Below are 24,437 nucleotides of genomic sequence, written 5' to 3' on the forward strand. Positions count from 1 at the left end.
AGAGGAGCGGCCAGGGATCTCTCTGTAAGTAATCAATCCTTCTACATACATTTAAACATTTAATTTCAGTTTTCTTCAGACATGAAACGCCTTGGCTTACTATTTCAGAGCTCAAAGATTTTGTTTTCGTTTTGGATCGAAAACAATCTGTAAGAGGAGATCTCTAAAAAAAAAAAAAAGTTCATCTCCCCTCCGCTTCACGATATTGAGCAACAACTCGTCTTTTATAACTTTTCCTCTGTTTGTCGATCGGCTTACTCTTCATCAGAATAAGCAATTTACAGATGAAACTAACCGACTTTGTGTTGATACATAAAACAGTGAAACACTTTGTTGTTGTTGCCGTGGGAGACTGAACCGTGAATTAACGGGTCGCATTCTTTTCAAAGGGGATGTCAAGCCATTCGCAGTGAATGCCTCAGGCTGGCAGGGTCTTCACTAACTTACACAACAAGGATGCTTGGACTAAACCAAAATAACTTCATTAACACTGTACTAAGATGCGGCTATCATAGGAGATAGATAGGATAGATCGTTTAGGAGAAAGTCACACATTAATCATCATCATTAATGGCAAGATATTGGTATCAAAAAGTACCATAGTAACCATGTAACACACTTCAGACAGATGTACTCTTAAAATGATGTGTTTATTATGTGTTTATGTGCATTTTTAACGCGAGATATATTAACAACATTGTGTCAATGTTGAAAAGTAGACTGTAACAGTTGTGCCAAAAAATGTCCACAGATGTGTTCAAAGTGACACATCCTTTTTAAGACAGCAAAACTGAAAGTAGGCTACACAGGCCTATTGGGATATTCTAGGAATATGAACATTATTTAATACCACAGGAGATAAAAATAAGGCTGTGCACAAATAATGGATATTATTTATATTATTAACAACCGAGTGATAAAAAGAGACATACCTGAAGAAGATGGTTGTATTTTGGGTATAGGTCAATTCATTACTGTAGTAAGTAAAAGTAAAAGTGAATAGGCCTAGTGTATTTCCAAATGTAGGTTACTGTGACACAGGAAACTGTCTTGTTTTTAGCCCTTTTCTACTCCAGAGTATGAGTTGTAGTTGGCATGATAAGAGTCAGCTCAGATAACCTGAACAAACTGTTGGTTTTTGGTTTTGTTGGCTAGCTAACTAGCCAGCAGGCTAATTTGAAGCAACCAGTGTTAATGTTAACATGCAACTACTAGTCACTGCTAACACTAGCTTCTACTAGATATGTCCGCTGGTGCACAAATCAGATGTGTTTAGCCTGTAAGTCAGTGATATTTAGCTGATCAGATGGTTAGCTAACAAGCTGACATCTAAGCACAAAATCATTCAGATGCATAGTGGCGAAATGATCAGTTCCCCATCAAAAACAGCACAGAAATGAACCATGTCTATTCAGTTCTGTTGATTGCCAAGTTGAATGTTCAGAAACACAGCCAGCTGTTCTCAGCCTGTTGTCCAAGAGCTGGAGACCTCCAATATGGCCGCCTGCGAGTGCGTTAAGTCACCTGAAAGCCCTTTATTGGAATATTCTACAAATATTATAGTGATTTTTCATTCATTAATTCATACATTCAGACCTTCATTCATTCAGGTAAACTGCAGATAGGCTACCAGATTTGTCAAGTGAGTTAGACATGTACTTTAAAGTAGCCTAAGCCCCTCTTCCATAGCCTGGGTCCCTTCTCATACTCCCACAACTGTTTATTTTCTAGATATCACGCAAAATCTAGCAACAATCACATGTTATTTTGCTAGCTTCCCATAGCATCCCTCCCATTCGTTTCCAGCGGAGATCCCTGTTTTCTGCCCTGTAATGTCCAGATTCTTTTTTTGTGTTACTCTGCCCTCATCCCTTAAACTTGCTGTCATATCAGTGAAATATATCTGAATTCTTCACCTCAAATAGCAAACAAGAGAAGATCCCTGTTAGGACCAGGTGTTTGGACAAGGCAGAGCGAGGTGTGTTGGTACAATGGTGAACGCTGGTCGTGACCTCAGAGCTGTTTGCTCATGTGACCGCTTGATAAGATGTAGGAGAGAGGCGGGTCAAGGTGACGCGAAGGGAAAACTTTCAGTAACTTGTGTAACAGCCGATGGTCAGTGTGTCATTGTGGAAAAGTTGAGTTTATCCCCTCGGTGATAGAAGATGCAGCGTGGGAAATGAATGTGTTGAGGAATAAAATCGGAAAGCCTTTGTTGCTATCACCAATATTGTTTTATTTGTATTTTATGTATGTGTGTGTGTGTGTTGTATGTGTGGCTGAAAGGGTATTTTATTTATGTGGAGTGTATTTTATATATGCGTATTGTATTTCCTTATCGGTTTATTGTCACTATTCTTGTCTTTTAATGTGAAGCACATTGAGCTCGCCTGTGTATGAAAAGTGCTACACAAATAAAATTGACTTGATTTGACTCGACCAAACAGATAGAGCCAAAGCATTAGTGTTAAACTGATTAAAGGGGCACTTATCTTTATGAATATTGTGAAAGGTTGTTGAAGTGAATCATCGGTTTCCTCAGCTTCAATGTTCAACTTTTTTTTTGACAGCGATGACTCAATCAGTGGTTTCCCTTTTCCAAGGTCACATACAACCACATAGATAACAGTTGCAAGCATTTTGGTCCTAAAACCCACTATTGGTCATTTTCACTTGCTGGGGTTGGGATGCAATCAAATATATACACTTCCACACTCTTTATTTTGAGATTTGAATTGGAGTTGTTGTTATCAGGTGTAAATCTACAGTACAGTATGTAATCTCCTGAAGTTTTAATAGTCGTGCTGATAAACAAAGAAGAAATCCCTAAAACGGGGTGATATTTTCCATGGAAACCAGTTTGCAGGATGATAAACTACATTTTCATTGCGGTTTCCCCCCGAAAACTGCCATTAATTAAGGATAAATTACAGAGAAAAATAGACAGTTGTTTGTAGCGTGACAGCGAAATGTCCAGATATCAAGGTATCAGTGTGGTGTGTGTTGCAGTAATGAATTTAAAATACATAAATAGCATTATTAGTAGGACTGCACAATCATGTATAATCGTACATCGAGATTTTTGTTTCCACAAGTAAGAATGGTATAATAGTGTCATATCATGTAACATTTAATTTCATCTAGAGTGTCCGCTGTAGTTGAAAATAGTCAAGATGTTGATATAAGTGCCTGCCAAAAGTGTAGTAATATCATTTTTGCTCCCCAAATTATTAAGTAATCATGATTGTAGTCAGAGAAATTACCAACTTTACACCACACAAGCGCGGTTAGTGACTGGAGGGATTTTTCCCCAGAGCCAGACTTCACAGTCTATCTCTGGCCTCCTGACTGCAGGTCCTATAGCAGCAGTCTCAGCTGAACCCCCAGAGGAGACAAGCTCTCTACAGCCATAACAACTAGCACTATTTCCTGGTAACACACACTGGCTTGGCATGCCATATGTTTGCGACATAATTAGCCAGCACACCGTGGCCTAGCATTGTCATTGTTAGACATTGGGGGGGGGTTATCAGGTGTCATCAGACTTGGCAGAAGATGGCAGAACCTCCTCAGCCGGGAAAGCTTTTCATCTTTCCGGGAACCCTTCCTGTTCTGGGGGGGGGGGGAACGTCACAAAACACCTGACTCTGGTTTTCTCAACGTGATTGTTTGTGGTGTATAGAGGTTTTAGGTTTACAGAGAGAACACTGGTTTCTCTTCAATCAACGTGTCGTTTACTCTTGCATAAGGCTTTATTCCTCTTTTTGTGTGTGCAGCGACACAGAAGCAGCTTGCAGCCGTCGTTTCAGAATCAGAATCACCTCGTTTGCAGGACCTCGGTTAACAGTGCAGGTGCATTGTTTGACTTTTCTCGACCCGTTCTTCTACATACTCTTCGCTTCTCTCAGAAGATGGTCCGGTGACGGCGGAGGATGCCAGCTATGAGTCAGAAGAGTCCCTGCCTGTGGACTCGGCTCCCCCAGGGCAGCCAGTCGCCGCGTGACCGCTACAAGCATGCCTGCTGCACCTACGATGGGGACGTCTATGTCCTGGGAGGCAGGAACAACCACTGCCTGAGGGACTTCTGGAGGTACAGCGTGGGTAAGAGCTACACACACAGCTTTTGTGTAATCCAAGGGCCAATAAGTAAAGAAAATATACATGAGTCATCTGCAGGGATGATAGGGTTGTTGATCAATACCAATGATTCATTCGATGACTTGACCAGGTGCCGGGATTTATGGGCTTTCAAAACTCACTTTCCGGCCTAAACTCCCCACCCATTGGAATTTCAACAAACAATAGCACCCCCACACACACACACACACACGCACGCACACACACTTTTTCAGCTGCTTAACAGTGGAGGACAGTGCTACAAGAGAGCGACCGATGAATTGTTCTCGAGCCAAAAACACAAATGACACAGTAACATTATTCTAGTATTTATCATGATATATCACCTCTTCACTAGACGTTTTTCTGTTGGATCTCAGCTCTAATTAGCTAGTTTACGCCTCTCTGCTGTGAAAATGTGACTTTTAAGGGGACGGGAAGGGTGGGGACTGTGCCAGAGACTCGCTATTGTTGCAATTCTTACTTTTACAGATAGAGGCCGATAAACGTCATAGATCGCCTAATGCACCTATAAAATAAGAACTTATGACTGGTTTCTAAAAGCCAGAGAAGTGTGAAAAGTTAGGAAGATGATGAATAAGATAAAGAGTTTCAGCAGCAGTGGAGTTGAAAGATTTTGTCCTTTCTCCACTGGATCAAGGATGTTTCTGCCTCTGGATTGGAAACCTAGCAGAGGAGGGTGAAGTGTTTCATTCAGCAGTGTGTTGTCTTTTGATGCTCGGGCAATCAAAGGCACTTTTGCTGTTCTGACAGTCGTGTGCATGATGTTGCAGTGCGTAACGAGTGGACGGAGTTGGTCTGCACCAGTGAAGCGGCACCAGAGGAACTCGAGGAACACTCTATGGTGGCTCATGAGGTACAAACCCATCGATATCAGTGTGTTCAATCCTGTTTTTCTCTGTTATAAATTTTAGAGACAGAGAAATAAAGTATATGCATTATCTTATTTAGCCCGTATCTGGTTCCACATTACACTGTTTGGTACAGTATATCAAGAATATACAGTATATGGAATATATATGGAGAGTTTTGACCTTTTCAGGGCTTTCTGTATGTGTTTGGAGGAATGCTGGATTCTGCATACACAGAATGGAGATGTCCGCTCTGGGTATTTCACATTGGTAAGTTTTGCTGTGTAAGTGGTACAACCAATATTGTGAGCAAATGTCGGGCTGCTCCGGGCAGACAGACAAAACCTGTCCTTGCATGTCGATCACACTGCAACACCTCCGAACTGTTGTGAAAAGATTAGATAACACCGTTTCCCAGGCGCGCTGAAAACCTGGGAACGATCTCATGGAATTTGAAAATGGTGTTTTCCAGGCCCGGAAAAGTAATGGAAACTGATGCGTATCCATTTTGAAAATGTCTTTTCAACCAGTGAAGGATTACTTTTAAAGGAATCCACTTTCTTTATTGTCCCAAATGACAGTTGTAACAAGCCAAAACATGGTGCTTTAAAGTCAGCAAAAAGAACGTATATGCTGACAAATATTAGCTGTGGAAATTGACCAATAAGTCATGGAAAAAACCCCAAAAGATTATTAGTTAACATGTTTGAACCCTGAGATACTAACAGGACAGGCTTACTGCTGCTACAAGTCCTAAAAATACCACAACATGTCGGATCCTGTGTTTCTCGGCTTTGGCTGGCCTGGTCCTCTGCCTCATTCGCTCGCTCAATTTTTTTTTTTTTTTTTTTTTTTTTTTACCTCTGTTTTCATTGTCTTTTGTTGTGTGTGTTTCAGCGAAGCAGAAATGGGTGCACTGGCAGGGAAAGAAGAGCTCCCCCAAGGTACAGAATGCCCTGCATACCAGAATAATTTGAAGTAATAATAGATATTATGAAACCACTCTGGTCTCTCTCGCCTCTTGCCAAGCGTCTGTCCAAATAATTGCACACACATGTACCTGCACAAACACACACACACACACACACACATATACCCACTGAGGACAACATAAAACATAAAAGGATCAGGATACTGTGTTAAAGTAATAATCTGCAATGTTTTCATATGAATAAATCTGTTTAGCTACTATCTATCACAGATTGATGTAACACAATATAGTGATTACATCCTCGTAGTGATTAAATGGAGGATTTTCTTCACACACAAGACAAATATTAAGACATTCACAGACTAAAATGTAAAAATGAAGGTGAGAGTAACAGTAGTATCTCCATGTATGCCTGTTCAGAGTTGTCAGTATTAGACGTAGCTGGTAAGATGATAGTGATAGTAGGGTCCGAGGGTCTGTTACCTAATGGATTACGAACTCTCATGGACATTTCTGTTTGTCTGTGTGTGTCTGTGTGTGTGTGTGTGTGTGTGTGTGTGTGTGTGTGTGTGTGTGTAGACCCAAATGCCAACCAACAGAAAGGGACATAGTGCCGTGGTGTTTGGCTCTGCCATGTTCGTTTATGGAGGATACGTAGACATGAGAGGATCCTCGCAGGAGTTCTGGAGTTTGGATTTTGGTGAGTTTAAACTTGCTATCATTTAAATATAAATGTGTGTGGTTCTGTTGAGTAAGGGGCGCGACCGCAATCATAGACACGCTCCAATGTTCATGAACTAGTTTGCTAGCTACAGTAACTATAATTATATGCCCATACGCCCACCTCTGATTGAAAGTTCACACCCCTTCTCTATAGGCGTTGTCAGAAGTCATTCTGAAGTAGAAGTAGACGAGGCAGGTTGAGGGAAAGTGGGTTCACCAAAAAAGTAAATTACAACGCTTCATCACAAAATAACTCCTGGAATGCATTGAAGATCATAAATTGATGATATATCTGAGTATCTGAGGGTGGATTTTTCCTTGAAGCACATAGATGGGAATGATGAGACAGATTTTCTTGTCACACAGTGGATTGACATGTAGAACGTCACGTTTGAGTCAACTGAGCGAGATGAACTTCCTCACTAATGTACTCAGGCAGACTGAGCGTCCTTATAGTGACCAACCACCAACCAGGGAAACTGTTTTAACTGGTTGATGTTTCAGCTCATCACTGCTCCCTCTGAGAACGCACCAACTTCAGCTATCAAACCACTTCTAATGAAGACAAAACACACACACTTTGCCTCTGATGCAGTTCCCCCCTCTGATAACAACCAGGCTCTGTTGTGTAGATAGGGAGTCCTCTGTGCACATGCTTAATGACTTTAATTTAATGGCTGGAGGTGACGTCACACTGGGTAACATCAAGTGGAAGTGACAGTTTGAATTGTGGGAGCTGGGCAGGCATTTCAACAGAAAACACCCCCAAGTTGATTGTGCACAGCGGGTGAGGAGGAAGGGGGGGGTGGGGGTCGGGGGGGGGGGGGATTCTGTTTTGCAAAGTGTTTCCAGAGGGTTGCATGCATGGATCTGTACGCTGTTTGTGAATGGGCTCCATACATCTATGTAACATTAGTTCACTTACAAGTTCATTTCCATTGCTAAGTATTCGAGTACATACGTACATTTTTGATGTTTAGCATCAGAAAAACAATACGCTACACATAAACATACAATATGTGTACAGATTTAAGCCTGTACATGACAGTCAAAAGACTAGATGTCTGTCCAGCTAGTCTCATCAGCCTAAATCCCCAAGTGGGGCTGCAGTAGAGAAGAGCGTCCCTTCCCCACTAATTGAAACCCCATAGATTCGCCCTGTTTCTCCCAGTGAAACTCTGGTGTCGGGGTAATGGGGTCTGGCGGGAAAACTTCTCCACACGCAGAAAGTGACGAATTTAAAGCGAAATACAAACTGTCTCCGTCCAGAGAAAGCTGGACTTCAGTGTCTCGCTTAAGGACACTTCAGTAGAACGAACGCATTTCCAACACGGGGTGGCTTGAAGTTGAAAGGCAGTCTCGCTACTCACTGCACCACCCTGCCTGAAAACGTTCAGATGTGCACTGTACCTGGATAAAAACTGTTCAACATGTTTAAAATATTTGTGTGTGTGTGTGTATAGAAAACATCAGGGGACGGCACACGCAGATGACGGCCGATCTTCAAGCTTACATCGTAATTTATTTAACTGTGCAGCACACCACTGAAGAAGACCTGGCCGAAACGTCGGGTGTGGTGCGACTTTTTGTTAAATAAATAATGATTTAAGCTTGAAGATCAGTCGTCAGCTGTGTTCCTCTGGTGTTACAGTTGATTGACAGTTGACTAATGTAAAGGATATGTGCATTTAGATCTCGATAGCGACAACTATAGACTACTTGTGTGTGTTTACGTGCATGACAGATACCATGGCCTGGTCCCTGCTGGACGGCGGCCCCCAGCAGGCCTCGCTGGGCCCGGGACCCAGACACAGCCACTCTGCCACGGCCCACCTGGACTGCATGTACCTGTTCGGGGGCTTGAGAGGTTTACGGGAGCAGAGAGACTTCTGGAGGTGGAACTCCAGCAGCCACACCTGGAGCAGCCTCAAAACCATGTGAGTGCGGCTTTCGTCGCTGAGTTCGCCTTGTTTAGGTACCGGGGTCTGGGGTCAATTCATGAATGAACTCATCAATTACAATTAAACTGAGGAATTGGAATTGGAAAAAAACCTACAGGCAACAGAACTGGAATTGAATTAGAATTAGGGCTGCACGATATTGGAAAAAACTGACATTGCAATTTTTTTTTTTCTGCGATATATATTGCGATATGAAAAAATACAGGAATTTTCACCAAATGACTTGAATAGCTCTATCAAGCCTTGCCCCTTTAAGAAGGTGGCCTTGTGGGTAACCTGCGGGTGACGTAGTAGGAAGTGAGTGTGTTTTTAGCCGCAGCCAGAGCGAGTTGCAGGATGCTAAGTGAGTAAAGTTACCATAGTTAGTGGGAAAAGAGCTTAGACCGTCACCGAGAGGCCGTGCATTATGTTCGCTGCTGTACAGAAATAAAGTGCCAGTTCTCCACTGCAGAGTCGGTCCGGACTCTTAGTAAAAAGCTTGTTACCAGCTACGAGCCAGGCTAAGCTAAAGTAGGCTAGCACAACACCAGAGGCTTCCCAACTACGGTTCGGAGCCGCGAAAGCTGGAAAGGTAACATACGCTACTCTTATAACAAACCCTTAAATCGGAGTAAATTATGTTATATCAGACAGACTTCTCTTGTAGATTAGTCATGGAAAATGAGAACTGTGCGAGTTTTCCTTTTGTATCAAGCAGCAAAAAAGTTGTAGCATGACGTGTTTGAGTTAATTTGCCTTACTATTGCGCATGCGCACATCGCGATGACGATGCTGAATCGATATATCGTGCAGCCCTAATTGGAATTTCAGGAAGTTGAATTTAATTGTGTGTAAATTCTGTGATTTTTTTTTATTTTTATTACCACACATCTGAGATTAGTGTTATATTTTATCAATACTGAATTTTATAAAATGTTAAAGGTACAGGTTCAGGGGCAAAACATGTTATCGTAACACATACATTATGACTGAATGTATTTGATTTGTTTAACTGTCTTTTATTTGATTCATAATGTTTGATTTGTAATGTTTAGCAAGTCAAGACAGTCTCTCTTAGAAGTGGAATTTCATCCAATTCAATTTTCAGTTCTGTTGTTAATTCTTCCTACTATTGAGCTGCTCAGCAGTAGGAGGCTGTAGTTGTACTCCGCAGCTCCCTGGGTTTCCCCTGATAAATAAAGGTTAAAAAAATAAAGCAAAGTCCAAATACTGGAAACAGTATTTCAATTAATTTTGCTCAGCTCTGGCACCCTAAAGCCGGCTGCCCAAACAAAAGAGCTGTAAAGACAGTACTCTGCATACTGTTTCATCAGTTGCACCACAATGAAATAGCACACAAAATGCAGCAAACTTAAACTTGCTGTCTCAGTTATCTGTGTGGCAGTTCAGTACTTTTCTTTTAGCTTATTTAAAACAACAGCTTCAACAGGAGATTAAAAACTGCCTAGAGCAGATGTAGATGTATATCTGCACCACCAGTCAGAAGTTTGGACACAAGCATTTTTCTTTATTTTTACTATTTTTCACATTTTCGAATAATAGTAAAGATGTCAAAACTATGAAATAACACAAATGGAATTATGCAGTGACCAAAAAAGTGTTAAACAAATCAAAACTATCTTATATTTTAGATTCTTTAAACTAGCCGCCCTTTGCCTTGATGGAAAGGCAAAGGCTTTGGAAAGAAATTCATACATAGGATCAACTTCACTATTTATATTTGTCTAAGAAACAAATTTCAAGCATTTAAGCAGAAGCCTTTAGATCAAAATGGCTTTAAGATAATGAAAAACATAGAACATTGAATCAGGTGTGTCCAAACTTTTGACGGGCAGTGTACGTAGCCGTCAGACTCATTTACCTAAAATATGCAGAAGTATTCAACCTTTTCCAGTCCTCCTCATTCACTGCTGTATGAATATATGTGCTCAGTAGAGCTGAACTATCGCTTTAAGGATATTCAGTGTCACAGCGGGAGATTTCATGGATGAAAACACAAAACGCCAAAACACACAATAGGCATTGTTTTCTGCGTTCCTTCCTGCTGATACCACCTATGGGTGTTTTTCCACAGGTCCGGTCCCTCCAGACTGGTGGGCCACTCAGCCGTGGCCTACAAGGACAGCATGCTCCTGTTCGGGGGAGGCGAGAGCCAGAACTCGCCTGTGAACTGCCTGTGGAGGTACAGCTTCACCTCGCAGGCCTGGGAGCGGCTGGCCACGCTCCCCGGCTCTACCGCTCCCCCCAGGATCCACCACTGCTGCGCCGGGCTGGGCCCCGGCTACCGGCCCGGGACCGCCGGCCCCTGCCTCGGCTCCGGACTCAAACCCAGGCTGCTGGACGGCAGACTCAGGCCCTTCAAGAACAAGTGCTTCCCCTCGCCGCTCAGTTTCCTGGGGTCAGAGGGCGGTATAGAGCTGGAGACGTTCGGCCCGGACGGGGGCAGGATGCTCGGCGAGTTTTCGCAGGGGGACCGGGGTAACGGGGGCCTGACGGGGAAAGACGCCCAGCGGCTCGGGAACTGTCTGACCTTCGAGAACCAGGCCTTCAGTAAGCGGTGGAGCAGCGAGGAGGAGGAGGAGGACCTGCTCGACACGGAGGAGGAGGACATCGCCCAGCACCTGCCCGATCTGCTGCTGGTGCTGGGGGGGAAACCTCTGACCAGACACTCGCCCGTCTCCGTGTGGCAGATGACCATGACGGACTCATGAGACAAGTTCACATTTTCTCCACTAAAATGTGAAGCAAATGTTTGCGTTGCGTTGTCAATTTCACAAAAACCCACTTCACTCCACGATGATAAACCTCTCAAAGACACAGTCAAGACAGATATAGTTTATACATGATTGAATTACTACTAATGAATATGGAATTTAGGCTAAACATAATTAGCTGCGTCCAGGCTATGGATATGTTTTAATACTATTGAAATGTAAACTTCTTTACACTCCTGGTGCAGCTAGAGTACTGATTATTTTTGTCAATCTACATACAATATGGTGGCAAACTGACATAAAGATGCATTTTAAAAGTACTGAAACCTCTGCCTTATTAGACCTTTGTCATTTTAGCTGTAATCATTATTTTGACTGTAATTACAGCACTGTAACCTAACCAACATGAAGAACAGCCCAACTCTTACCTATAGTATCTGGAATGTGAATATGTTTATTTGACTGCACTGTTTTCCTGTATAGAGCTCACAAATTTATTACTGACATTCTGAGACTCAGAATATCTATTTTAATGATGTTTAAGCATGTTGTTTAAAACATGTAGCACCAAGACATTATTTTTGATATTGTTATCTATTTTATTTTTTTTAATTATTTTTGAGGTTTTGTGTCACGTGTTTTTAAATTAACCGCATGTTTCCTTCCTCCACTTTTAATAAACGATACCCAAAGGGAAAATATCAGCAAGCACACTTTGTAGTTATGAAATTATTGAATTTCTACAGGACTTCCTGAATCTAATCGACCACAGTTATGTTTCATGTACTTAACTGCAGTTGAAAAGTCTAACCATTTTATTAGCCGTATGCTGGTTGGTGAACTTTGAATTTGTGTCAAATTAGCATCAGAGAATTATCTATAAGTAAATATAAATAATAAAACTATTTGTGCACTCCCTTTACCTCACCTGACTGAAGACGGATTACTTGTCTACTGATGGAGGCTTTTGAAGTATGTGGAATTGTGAAACAGGCCTGTGTGTGTGTGTGTGTGTGTGTGTGTACTGTATGTATGAATGAATGAATTAAACTTTATTTATATAGCACAAGTCATCCATCAATTGCAACTCCAAGTGCTGAACATAAAAAGTGAGAATAAGAGTAAGTTAAAAAAGAACATGAGTTTAAATAGAAAACATGGAAATGAATAAATAAAATATAATATAATAAAACTAATAATAAAATAAGAAATAAAAAATAGCAGTAAAAGTGCAAGTCGAAATAAACACACACTAGATAAAAGCCAGGCTAAAAAGGTGTGTTTTAAGTTTTCTTTTAAAGATATCCACACTCTCTGCCACCCTCAGGTCCTCTGGCAAGCCCTTCCACAGGCTGGGGCCATATGGCTAAAAGCGGCGGTATGTGTGTGTGTGTGTGTGTGTGTGTGTGTGTGTGTGTGTGTGTGTGTGTGTGTGTGTGTGTACAGTATGTATGTGTGTATGCACACTGGATATATCATGTTGGAGCACAATTTGCAGTGTATACTACACTCCATTTGTATACAGATTTACATTAAAACAATGGAAAAATCAAACTCACCGAACCTCCTGTGAGCATCCTGTCATATCTATGTATCTTCCATAAATGAACATGTATGTATGTATGCTTTGATAAGCTTTGGTCAATGTCTTAAATTCTTGCTAATATCTGTGAAATACCTCGGTTCCACCAGCAACCAAATCTGGGAAACACACACTCAAAAATCCCTTTAATGTAGTGAAAACTATAGAAACGGCAATATAGCCTCAATTCCACACGATGGTGCCAGAACTCTACTACAGGTTGTCTTCCTATACAGTTATGAATCATAGCTGCAAGAATAAAGGCTGTGGAGATGAACATGTCACTGTGCCACATTACATGGCTGGTGGTTGGCTAAGTGAAGAGTGTGAGGAGGCTGCCTTCCAGTCAACACTCAGGGAAAACGAGTCCCTTGAGCCTGGAGTCTCAGGAAGCTGAATCTGAATTAAGAAAACTGAATTTGAACTCAAGAGAACAACATTTTAAATTATAGCTAAATGTGAATACCAATAATAATCACATTCAATTTCAAGTCATTGCATTCAATTTCAAATTATGCCTTACAAATTCAATTTTTGAACTGATTTGTTCAACAAATCCACTTTTTTTAAATTCAACCGTTCAATATGAGCACAACAAATTCACAGTTATGCAAGTCAAATACAATTTTGGCTCTAATCTCTTTCCATACACCTCTGCCTCCGAGAAATGTTTTGTATAACTATGATTTAAATCTGCCTGGTTGGGGAAAATAATTATCTTATAAAATGAAAGTTAACACTGGAAATTTTTAAATACACTATAAGCTGCTTAGTTGTTTTTAACATTACTATCCCAGTTGTGTCGACCTAACCTGCCCGTGCACGTGTTGTCCCCATGTGACTGTCTACCTGTAGGAAAGTAAACTAATTGGCAGTGATGCACCTGCCCTAATGCCTCATTTCGTTTGGCCTACTGACCTACATTACTGTTCCCCAACATGCTGTTTAGGCATTCTGCTGATGTTAGAAAGCCTACTTTACTAAACTTAAAGTATTTCTGTAAGAACTGTCTGTGGCACACAATAGTGAAATTATAGTGAACCTATTGGACTTTATGGCATTCTTTGTCACCTATATATCGCTATAATATTTCTATAATATACCTAGAATATTCCAAAGACACTTATGTCTGTCGTACTCAATAGTGAGTTTATAGTGGCATAATTGTATTTTGTTTGTTTTGTTGTTTTTGTCCGTTTTGATCTCCTATGGTATCAATAATATTCTTATAATATTCCTATAGGATATTATATATAGTTTATAGTTTTGCTGCGACATTCATGTAATATCCTTAAATTAATTACAGGATTACTATAGGTTTTGTTCTCTTTCATATGGGGTGATTTTGACATATGGAGTGATTTCAGATTTCTTGCAGAATTACATCTTGTTGGATAAAGTTTCAGCAGCAGAGCCATTGGGCAACATAATAATATTAGACCAACTGAAATTAGCATTGCCTTTAGTTTATTGGTATCAGAGGACTCATTCAGCTGCATTATGTAATATAGGGAGTTCGTCGCGAGATGGCGCCATTCGTTTTCTTTTCTGTCTGATCTGCATTATGAGTGGCATTGAGGAACTAGACTATAAGAACTAACTTTTATTCATTCATTTATCCAGTTTCATTTTTTTTAATATACATTGTACTATAAGTTGACTATCACGTGGCAGAAAGGTAGAAATTAAAATATTCTCTTTTCTTATTTGAAAGTTATCCATCACTTGAATGCATGACTGCTTTCAACAGCCTAAAATGGCCATGAATGGGCAAAAATCTATAATATTAGTCTAAATCACATCTTAAATCGCAACATAGGTCTCAGCTTTAAGATCTGTAGTCTGTAACTATTGACGTCTTATCAATCACAACTACACAAACCCCTTCTAACACCGCCTTGATGTGAACTAGACCTGTAATCTTAAAACCTGTGATCTTTAAAGATGATGTTCTAAGATGATGCTTGACGGAATAAGGCCAATAATCTAACGCAAAAATAATATTATGCAGCTCACTTCTCTGTTACCATAATAATAAAACCTTGTTCCATCAGCTATCGGGGAGTCGTGGCTCTGGAGACGTATAGTAGTCTGCTAATCCCTTGCGTCCAGTTGGTGGAAATCCCCACGTGGTTTGGACTCCTGTATAAAAACTTTGGGTGTGCGGAGCCCCTGTTGTCGTGATTGCAAAGGGAGAAAAGGGTCTCAGTCGAGCAGCATCTTCCAGGACGCACGGAGCTGTCCATCCACAGCCGGGCGCACCGGAGACGGTACCCAGACGCACAGACAAAAGACACGGGAGTCACCGAGCGCGTGCAGTTGTTTCTACAAGGGACTGCAGCTGACGAACTGGATCCCCCCAAGTTTTTGCATGAAAGCTGTTGTTTGAATGGGAACAAAGCGGTCTGAACGTCTTTTGGACATTTGGAGGGCTTTATTTAGACAAGTATCGGTGAGGCAGCCTATTTGTCCTCGTTTGTTTTGGTAGATCACATTTCGGTACATGGTATGACAGACAACGCGTCAACAATCAACACTCCTGGAAGTACGTCTCGCAATCAAAGAGATGAACTTATAGGCTATCTTTGGGGGTAAAGACGCATGACTGGATAACAAGTTGAATGCATGACTGGAGTTATTTAGCCTTAAATCTGTAGCAGCGTTGTTGTAACCTCGCGTCCTTGGGAATACAAAGATTGCATGGACTTCTTGGATATCCTGAGGCGTATCACTTATGGAGCAGGGCTGGATGGTAACCGGGAACTTGGTAAACTTGTAAATCAAAAGTAGCTTTAACTTTACGCTGCGCTTTCAATATATTCTTTATTCCTTCTCCAGAGCGTTTTGGACTCTAGTCTCAAGCTAAGAAAAATGAGCAGATACAGTCTGACATTGTCTTGTTTAGTTGCCTGCATGCTCTCGGTGCGCTGTATCTTGGCGACCGGGACAGAGACTCAGCCCTCGTCCCAGGAGTCGTGCGCGTCCTGCGGCCTCAGGGCGCCGGATCAGTCGGAGCGGGTGGACATCGACTTCTTGGAGGCGGTGAAGAGACACATACTGAACAGGCTGCAGATGAGGGAGAGACCCAACATCACCCATCCCATCCCGAAGGCTGCGATGGTGACAGCGCTGAGGAGGCTGCACGCCGGGAAAGTGCGAGAGGACGGACGAGTCGAGATCCCCAACTTTGACGGGCAAGCCGCCTACCAGAACGAAGTCCAAGAAGAGACCTCGGAGATTATCAGTTTCGCCGAATCAGGTAATAATCAATAATTAATTGCACGCATCTCACTCGACCCCTTGATGAACCCGTCCGCCTCTGAGTTCATGTAGCCTACAGTAAAACGGAGCGCACGGAAAGGTGAACATCTGAGCCAGTATCTTAAAGAAGAAGCTCATTCATGTTTTTTTTTGGCGCTTATCGCGTCATTATCACACACAAAGAGCTACAAAATAGACAGAGCAGTCGTTCAGAAGTCCCAAACAAATTGGATGCGGTGTAGTCATCATTTCCACTGTCTTGAGATATCAATCATCTTATTACATCACATTTCTGCTCTGCCTGAAGCTATAGTGGTGTGGCTTGGGGTGCGTGCTAATTCCCCCCCGTTGAAAATCAGAAAGAAATGAAATTGAAAGAAAGAGTCCTTGAATTACCCCTATGTGTTGTCTAGGGGATAAAAAGAACCTCTGAATCCAATTTCATCACTAAAGCTGTGCTCACACTCAATACTCCAATGTATAAAGCCCTCTTTTAAGAAAGGACAAAGTCCCTCAATTGGCCATTTATCCCTTCCTCTAAGAATGTGTATCTAACTAATTCTCAGAAGTCCAAAGAGAACACCCTTTTCCTCTCTCTCTCTCTCTCTCTCTCTCTCTCTCTCTCTCTCTCTCTCTCTCTCATGCACCCCCTACACACACACACACACACACACACACACACACACACACACACACACACACACACACACACAGGCCTACACACTCACACCTAAAATCATCTGCGCTTGACAGAATCCAATAATTGTCAGTTAGCGCTGTGAGAACCACATCTTCGACACGAACTGTTAGTTTAACAAAAAGAAAACATACAATTAAAGACACCAAAATAGGATGCGTTTAAAAAAAACAAAAAACCTCTTGTCCGCTCCCATTGGCCCTGCTGGTACAATTAGCCTGAATGGGCTGCTAGCTCTTGCCTTCCAATGGGAATGATCTGAGCACCCTCATGACAGGGGAACAAAAGCCAGGCAATTATTATGAGAGCACTGTGCGTTCCTGCTAAACCCAACATGTCAACATTAAGAACAAAAACAGCAGAGAAAACAAAAGAAATTGCTCAGAATAATGCATGAGACATTTGAGTCCTTGCGGGTTTGGGGTGTGTGTGTGTGTGGAGGGGTGTGGGGGGGCGATGGGGTGTGGGGAGGTGGGGTGATAGTGTGTGTGTGAGTGTGTGTGTATGTATGTGTGTGTGTGTGTGTCTGTATCTCTGTGTATCCGTGCGCACGCTGGTGTGCGTGTGCCCATATCGCAGTTTTCTAAAGAATGCTTTTGTCATTATAAAGGTTCGCTGGGCTTCTTTGCTTCTTCGCTTCTTTTTTTTTTTTTTTTTTTTTTTTTTTTACTTCCATTCTTCCCAACACCTTTGAGCCTTTGTGCGGCATTGTACCATGGAGCTGGCTCGGGTCCCTGCTCCCTAGACCCCCTCTGCCTCCTGGCCAGCTGGCTCACGCCCCCCAGATCCGAGGCTGCCAGCCGGGGCATGGCTCGGGGACAAGGCCTCCAGAAAGCGCCGAAGCCAGGGGAGCTTGTCCCCGAGCATGAGGGAACCTGAATTGTTGTTGTCACAGTCCAGGAGGGGAGGGGGGCGCGCGGGGGTGGTATATGTTTAGCCAGCAGCAAGCCAGGCCAAAGGGATAGGATGAGGTAGGGTGTGTGTCTGCTGTGTGTGTGTGTGTGTGTGTGTGTGTGTGTGTGTGTGTGTGTGTGTGGGTTGTGTCCTCCTCCCCTCAGCACGGGGGTTAACTGTGTGCTTGTCAGCCAGGGAGCCAGCGTCTTATCTCCGGTTGCGGCGGTGCAGAGGGGACAGGTCTGCCAAGCGGCCCCGGGCAGGTGAGGGAACGATGCCAATCTCCCTTCTCCCCTGACATGGTCCCGTGGGTCCTTGCCGAGGGATTCGGTGTCCCGTATCCACAGGAGCGGAGCGGAGCGGAGAACAGGGGCGGCGAGGGAGGGAGGGAGGGAGGGAGGGAGAAAGAGAGAGGGGTCGAAGGGAGAAGTTTAGATCCGTGCATCTCGATTGCCGCTATAGCCGTTCGGACCCGGTGAACTCGCGGCGACTGGTCCAAGACACGGAATTAAGACTTCATTATTGGATGTCATTAACTCCGGCCCCGTCCCTCCAGAGGATCGGGTTGGCAGGTTTACCTCAGGACACAAGTCTTTCATGAGGAGCTGTCAGTCATGGCGCTCCTGGACCCGGTCCAGACATTTTCCACATTCGCTTCACAAGTGTGTGTTTCAGTCCTCAATGGGTCTGGCTGCGGGTGTATAGCTCGTGAATCCTATAAATGTTTTATAAAACCGTTATTAAAAATGCCCCCGGCGGTAAAGCTTTAAGCACAACCGCAAACACAACGCCTCCACTGAAGCGGCTTTTTACTCCCGGGCCAAAAGTCCAGCGGCTCGGCCTTGCCTGTTCTGTGCCCCCCCACCCCTCCCCTCCGCTCCCCTCCCCTCCCCTCCCCTCCATCTTCTCCACCTCCCTCCCTCTCTCCCTCCCTCACCTCCTCACCCTAGGTGGAATTCCTGGAGTGCTGATCCTCCGGCCTGAGGGATGCCTGCTGTGTGCGCGCACGGCTCCGCTCATGCCGGAGCAGCAAAACGCTCCAGTCTGTACCTTGCCGCGCCCTTGCCCCTCCGCGGCGTGTGGTCTTGTCGACAACGGCTTTGAGTAATGAGCTCTGGAGCTGCCTGGATGCCTCACTCCCTGCCTCCCTGCCTCACTCCCTGCCTCCCTGCCTCACTCCCTGCCTCCCTCCCTCCTTCCCCGCCTGCCTGCCTGCCTCCACGGCCGCTTCCCCCGACTTGCTCGGCGCGTTGGTGGCGCAGGTGGGGACACGCTGGAGCAGCTCTTTATCCACACAAGCCCACCCAGGTGTCCTGCCTTGCCCGTACCGGTGCTCACTCAGTAGCTATGCTTTTCCACTGCGGGGTCAGGCGAGGCGTGTCGGGGCCAGCTCCAAATTGTTTGTAACACGGGATCAAAAAAGACAATTTGTTCTGAAAAGACCACAGTGGAAATAGGTCACGCGGCTGGTTGTTATAGTCTCTCTATACGAAGCAAAGCATTTGACAGATCATCTCTGTTGCCGAGAGCTGCAGAAATGCCGTTGGAGGAAATCAATCACAACTGAGTAATTCTTGCTGAGCCATGTCAGGCCTTACAAATGACTCTTATACCTTATATCCCCAGGAAGAAGCTGGGTAGAGTGTATGGTGGGGTCATACATTTATTTCTATAGTTCAAGATACTTAAAACTGTAGCCTATTATAGCTGTGTAGTAAGTCTGATTGTTCTAATAGTTTCACCCTAAATTTAATCAGTGTCTTTCTGTTCTGCTGTTATGTGACAGCTTAAAACTAGATTCATAATTCATTACCTCTGCTGCTGGAGTTGCTCTGCTCCTGTTTCCATTTAGTAACAGTTAGTTGGTAAAAATGACGAATCCACTGCTTTATGCGTTATCAATTCCATTACTGTGTGGTTCCTAAAAAGCTGCCAGAAACATGAGCGAGAGGCCAATTGGGGCTTTGAATTATGTCACCGTCTTTCTGTTGTGAAAATTAGTCATGACAGCTATAAAAGCATCACCGGTGTTACAAGACAATTACCCATGTGTTGAAGTGCCAAAACTGTCAACCCAGAATCAATTTCAAATCAAGCGTATTAACTGTACATGATTTGGCGATACAGATGTCTTGGATGGGAACAAAGCACCTAATAAAGAAACATACAGAGGCAATCAAACAAATCAAACCAATCAACCAAACAATCAAATCATTACCAATCAAACAAACAGCAGAGCATTAAGATTCAGCGTGAACCTTATGCTCAGTCTTCACTCCCTGCCAGCCCAACACACTGTCACCCCGAGCACGCTGGTGTGTGATCCCACTTTTTTTTTTTTTTTTTTTTGTAGTCCTGAGCTGTTGAGGCAAGCAAAGACGCACGGAGGTAAACGAGGCGAGGTTAGGTACTTGTAGCCCCGGGGGCCTTGACAGCAGTCCCTGGCAAAAACTGCTATTCAACTGATGTGTTTATGTTGTTTACTTCAGATGGATTTCAATATCTACTCTCTGTGCACTTGATACTTTACCCCAGAGGCCTTGGTATTGAGAAGGCTGGTATTTGATGTATTGATTACCGTGGGGATGGGTGTGTGGTTATGGATGGATGCAAATGTATGTGTGTGCGCGCGTGTGTGTGTGTGTGTGTGTGGTGCTTGAGCTCCCAGCTGACATACTATAGAGAGGAGAGCTGGTCTGAACAGGTCCGTGTGTGAATGTAAAGCCACGGTTTACAGGAGGAAGAGGCGTGAGGCGCCTTAAAGAGGGGGGGGCCGTCTTTGGTGGCCAGCTGTTGACACTGACACACACTAATCAGTCGGCAAACAAAGTAATTTAGCCGCTTTCAAAAGCTGCTGCTCTGCTGGAGCACATCGCACTAAATCTCCTGGCATAGAAACCTTTCAAGTTACCTCGGGGGTAATTTGGAAGACATCATTAGGCTTAAAAATAAAATAAAAAAAAAAAAAAGATACAGCCAAGGAGAGCCCATCGCCGCCTTTAGACGCCCGGGATCTCTTTATTGTGCTGTTTTAGAAAAGTGGCCAGTGTCATGTAAATGGCTTTTATTTTTGCCTCATCATGCTTCTCGCTGGAAGGCCACGCGTTTCAATGCCGGGCTGCAGTGCGGCTGTCTCCCAGTGCCTCACAGGGGGCTTTGTGCTGTCACTCTCAGGGTGCTCAGGGTGGCGGGAGGGGGGGGGCGGGGTGGGGGGGGTGGGGGGGTTCGCAGCCCTAACAGCGAACTCAATGAACCCCCCGGGGCCTCGGCTGTGTCCACCGCCCTCCCACCTTTTCCACCGCCATCCTTCCTCCTTTCTATCCCTCCTCTCCTCCTTCTTCTTCCTCTCTCTCTCTCGCTCTCTCTCTCTCTTTGGCCCTGTCACTTCAAAACTGGACCTGAGGCCAACTGGGCCCGATCCCAGCACTGGCCTGTCACAGTCAGCCTATCGGGAGCTGCCGCAGAGGTCACCTGACACGGTGGTGGAGGGAGAACAGAGAAAAAGAGAGGAAAACAGCTCTTTAAAGACGGGGCTGCTCCCTTCTTGGGGCAGCCTTTGTGTTTGTCAGCATGCATGCATGCACATGTGTGCGCGTTTCTCTGTGTGTGTACGTGTGTGTGTGTGCGTGTGCGTGCATGTATGTGTGAGTGTGTGTATGTGTGAAAGAGAGAGAGAGAGACAGAGAATTCAGCTTTGAGCCCCTTCTCTTGAAACAAATAACTCTCCAGAATGCTAACCTGGCATCTATTCAGCTGGCATCTATTCTGGCTTCAAAAGGAACTTTTGAAGTATTTTACCTGTTCAAAATACATGACTCACTTATCATCTTGTAAATGTAACTTCTGTTTTCACACTTATTGGGCAGCGCTCTATAAACACGGTGGATTACGGCACCACAAAATAAACCTTTCCTCTGTGTGTTTTTGTCTGTTTCCAACAGATGAGCAAGTATCGTCCAAGTCCAGCCTGTACTTCCTCATCTCCAACGAGGGCAACCAGAACCTGTACGTGTCCCAGGCCAACCTGTGGCTCTACTTCCGCGTGCTGCCGGCTGGCCCTGAGAAAGGCCTGCGGCGGAAGGTGACAGTGAAGATCCACTACCAGGAGGCTGGGACCGGAGCGGAGGGAGGCCCGGGAGGCGGCGGCGGAGGAGGCGCGGGCCGCTGGGCGCTGGTGGAGAAGCGGGTGGATCTGAAACGCAGCGGTTGGCACACCTTCCCCCTGTCAGAGGCGGTGCGGGCCGTGTTCGGGAAAGGCAGCCGGCGGCAGGACCTGGAGGTCCGCTGCGAGGGCTGCGACACGGCCGGCGTGGCTCCGGTGTTGGTGGACCCGGGCGACCCGTCCCACCGGCCCTTCCTAGTGGTGCGGGCGCGGCAGGCGGAGGGAAAGCACCGCATTCGCAAGAGGGGGCTGGAGTGTGACGGCAGCAGCGGGGGCCTTTGCTGCCGCCAGCAGTTTTACATAGACTTCCGCCTCATTGGCTGGAATGACTGGATCATTGCGCCGGCCGGCTACTATGGCAACTATTGCGAGGGCAGCTGCCCGGCCTACATGGCGGGCGTGCCGGGCTCAGCTTCCTCCTTCCACACAGCGGTAGTCAACCAGTACCGCATGAGGGGGATGAGTCCCGGCTCTGTCAACTCCTGCTGCATCCCCACCAAGCTCAGCACCATGTCCATGCTCTACTTCGATGATGAGTACAACATCGTCAAGAGGGATGTGCCCAACATGATCGTGGAGGAGTGCGGCTGTGCCTGAGGCCCCACCGACCCTTCATCCACTTTGAACTTGGAACTGTCAAAAAGGCCTTTTGTACAAACAGGCGTTTTTGTACGGTACACATATACAATATATCTATACTTATGTGAAAGGAACACAAACCGGTACAATCCAGCAAACACATGTATCAGTGTTGTGTACGTGTGTGCATGCGTGCGCGCGTGTTTGCACGTGTGTGTGTGTGTGTGTGCGAGTGTGTGTATTTATCAGACTGAGCGACCTGCTTGCTCTCCCAGTTTTGTCCATTCCATATGATGAAACTGAACTGGTCAGGAGCTATGGGAAGAGAAGGGAATGGTTATCACCAAATGATACTTTGCTCTAGTTTCTGCCATTTCTAGTCAAAAAATAATGGCACATCATCTCCTCTTGAATGAAGATTAAAAGCGCTTAAGGAAAGTGACAGGATCAGCCAATGACATTATTGGCTTCACCCCACACTCCCAACCCCGCTCCTCCAACCCCTCTTAAGTACTTTAGCACAAGACAGACTTTTGTTTTTATAAAGCACTGACAATTCATCAGCTTATACAATTCAGAACACCAGCACTTCCCTACTGTCCCGACAGACACTGTCTGTGACTGTCCTCTGTGGTGGAATTAGATCAGCAGCGCTTAATGCCTTGCAGGATTATACCTTCCACGGTGCAAAGCAAAAAAAAAAAAAGTCAGCCACGGAGCTGCTGTTGTTGTTGCCGTCGTCATTCATGCTGTTGACTCTGGGCCTCAACCTCAACATCCTGCCTGTCAAGAGTGCTGCAGGCCCTGTTACCACGACAACCAGGTGAAGATGGACCTTTCTAAGTGCACTTCACTTGTGCACTTCACTTATCCTGGGAACAACAGAGAGAGAACTGCTCCCCCACCCCCCCCCAAACCCCCCTCCAAGGCTGCTCCCTACTCGATCAGTAGAAGTGGGCCTGAGGACGGGGAGACTCTTGTTTTCCACAGTGCGGTGCAGCACTTGCAGAAACTGTTGAAATGCACACCCTGAATAGCACTTGCATAATGAAATGCCTTCCAAGGGGTACTGAGTGTCCTGTCCTATCGCTAAATAAGTGCCACATGAGCTATGCAATGTATAGTAACCTATACCCATATTCTACATGCTCTATCAGACTGAATTCTCTCTCTCTCTCTCCCTATTTTTCTATCTCTCTCTTGCTCTCTCTCTCTCTCTCTCCCTTTCTCTCTTTAGTCCTCGACTCTTTATCAATACTTGAAATGTGATCTTTCGCTTTCTTTCCAAAGCGAATGATTGTCGTGATGTTTGCACTGAAAAGTTGCGGGATTAGTGAAACAAAAACTGCCATTGAAAAGTTATTTTTATAGAAGTAAATTGAATTTTGTTTCAAATGTATTTTACCTAATTAATGGAACCAAAGAGGCCAATATTTTAGCTATTATACTAAGATGGCAAGGCCATCATGTTACTGTGTACAATATTGTTTTGATCATTTGCAAAAGGCCTACCACTGTATCAGGGTACGATATATGATTCCATTTCTTAGCTCTATTTTCTTTCTCTGTTTTGTACAATACGCAAGTGGAACACTTCATTTTTCATCTTTAATTCTATTTTTTTCAGTTTTCTATTTAATAAGAAAGTTATTTTTAGTTCCTGTTTCAGAATCATTTAGTCAAATAAATGTCATCTGTACAGTTTATGTAAAATAAGATGTTTTCTTAAATATTTTGTAACTTTAAAATAAATTCTTACTCTGCACCGTGTTGTTTCGCTCTTGTCTGTGTTTCAGATGAAAAATAGTTGGAGTTGAGATCTCTTTCTAAACAAAAAGGTGGGGCTGAAATAGTTGGGTACTAAAACAAAGGCTCACACACACGCACACACACGCACACACACACTCCAGTCTTCGTCCATACTGGTTGAAACATAAAACATCTC

At 44.3% G+C, this 24,437-nt stretch overlaps 2 protein-coding genes across 2 annotated transcripts; both read left to right on the forward strand.

The window, feature by feature from the left end:
* Positions 1 to 12,303, forward strand: klhdc3l (kelch domain containing 3-like). The gene is made up of 8 exons (XM_071912991.2): positions 1 to 24; positions 3,909 to 4,101; positions 4,911 to 4,993; positions 5,180 to 5,258; positions 5,886 to 5,932; positions 6,499 to 6,619; positions 8,387 to 8,579; positions 10,678 to 12,303. The coding sequence occupies exons 2-8, from the start codon at positions 3,933 to 3,935 to the stop codon at positions 11,312 to 11,314; spliced, it is 1,329 nt and encodes a 442-aa protein (XP_071769092.2). The 5' UTR covers positions 1 to 24; positions 3,909 to 3,932; the 3' UTR covers positions 11,315 to 12,303.
* A 2,790-nt stretch (positions 12,304 to 15,093) lies between these two features.
* On the forward strand, positions 15,094 to 24,227 carry inhbb (inhibin subunit beta B). Its single transcript, XM_071912990.2, has 3 exons — positions 15,094 to 15,666; positions 15,805 to 16,158; positions 21,693 to 24,227. The coding sequence occupies exons 1-3, from the start codon at positions 15,600 to 15,602 to the stop codon at positions 22,508 to 22,510; spliced, it is 1,239 nt and encodes a 412-aa protein (XP_071769091.1). The 5' UTR covers positions 15,094 to 15,599; the 3' UTR covers positions 22,511 to 24,227.
* Positions 24,228 to 24,437: the final 210 nt, after the last annotated feature.

This window comes from Centroberyx gerrardi, chromosome 10 (genome assembly GCF_048128805.1).
Source record: "Centroberyx gerrardi isolate f3 chromosome 10, fCenGer3.hap1.cur.20231027, whole genome shotgun sequence".
Lineage (NCBI taxonomy): Eukaryota > Metazoa > Chordata > Actinopteri > Beryciformes > Berycidae > Centroberyx > Centroberyx gerrardi.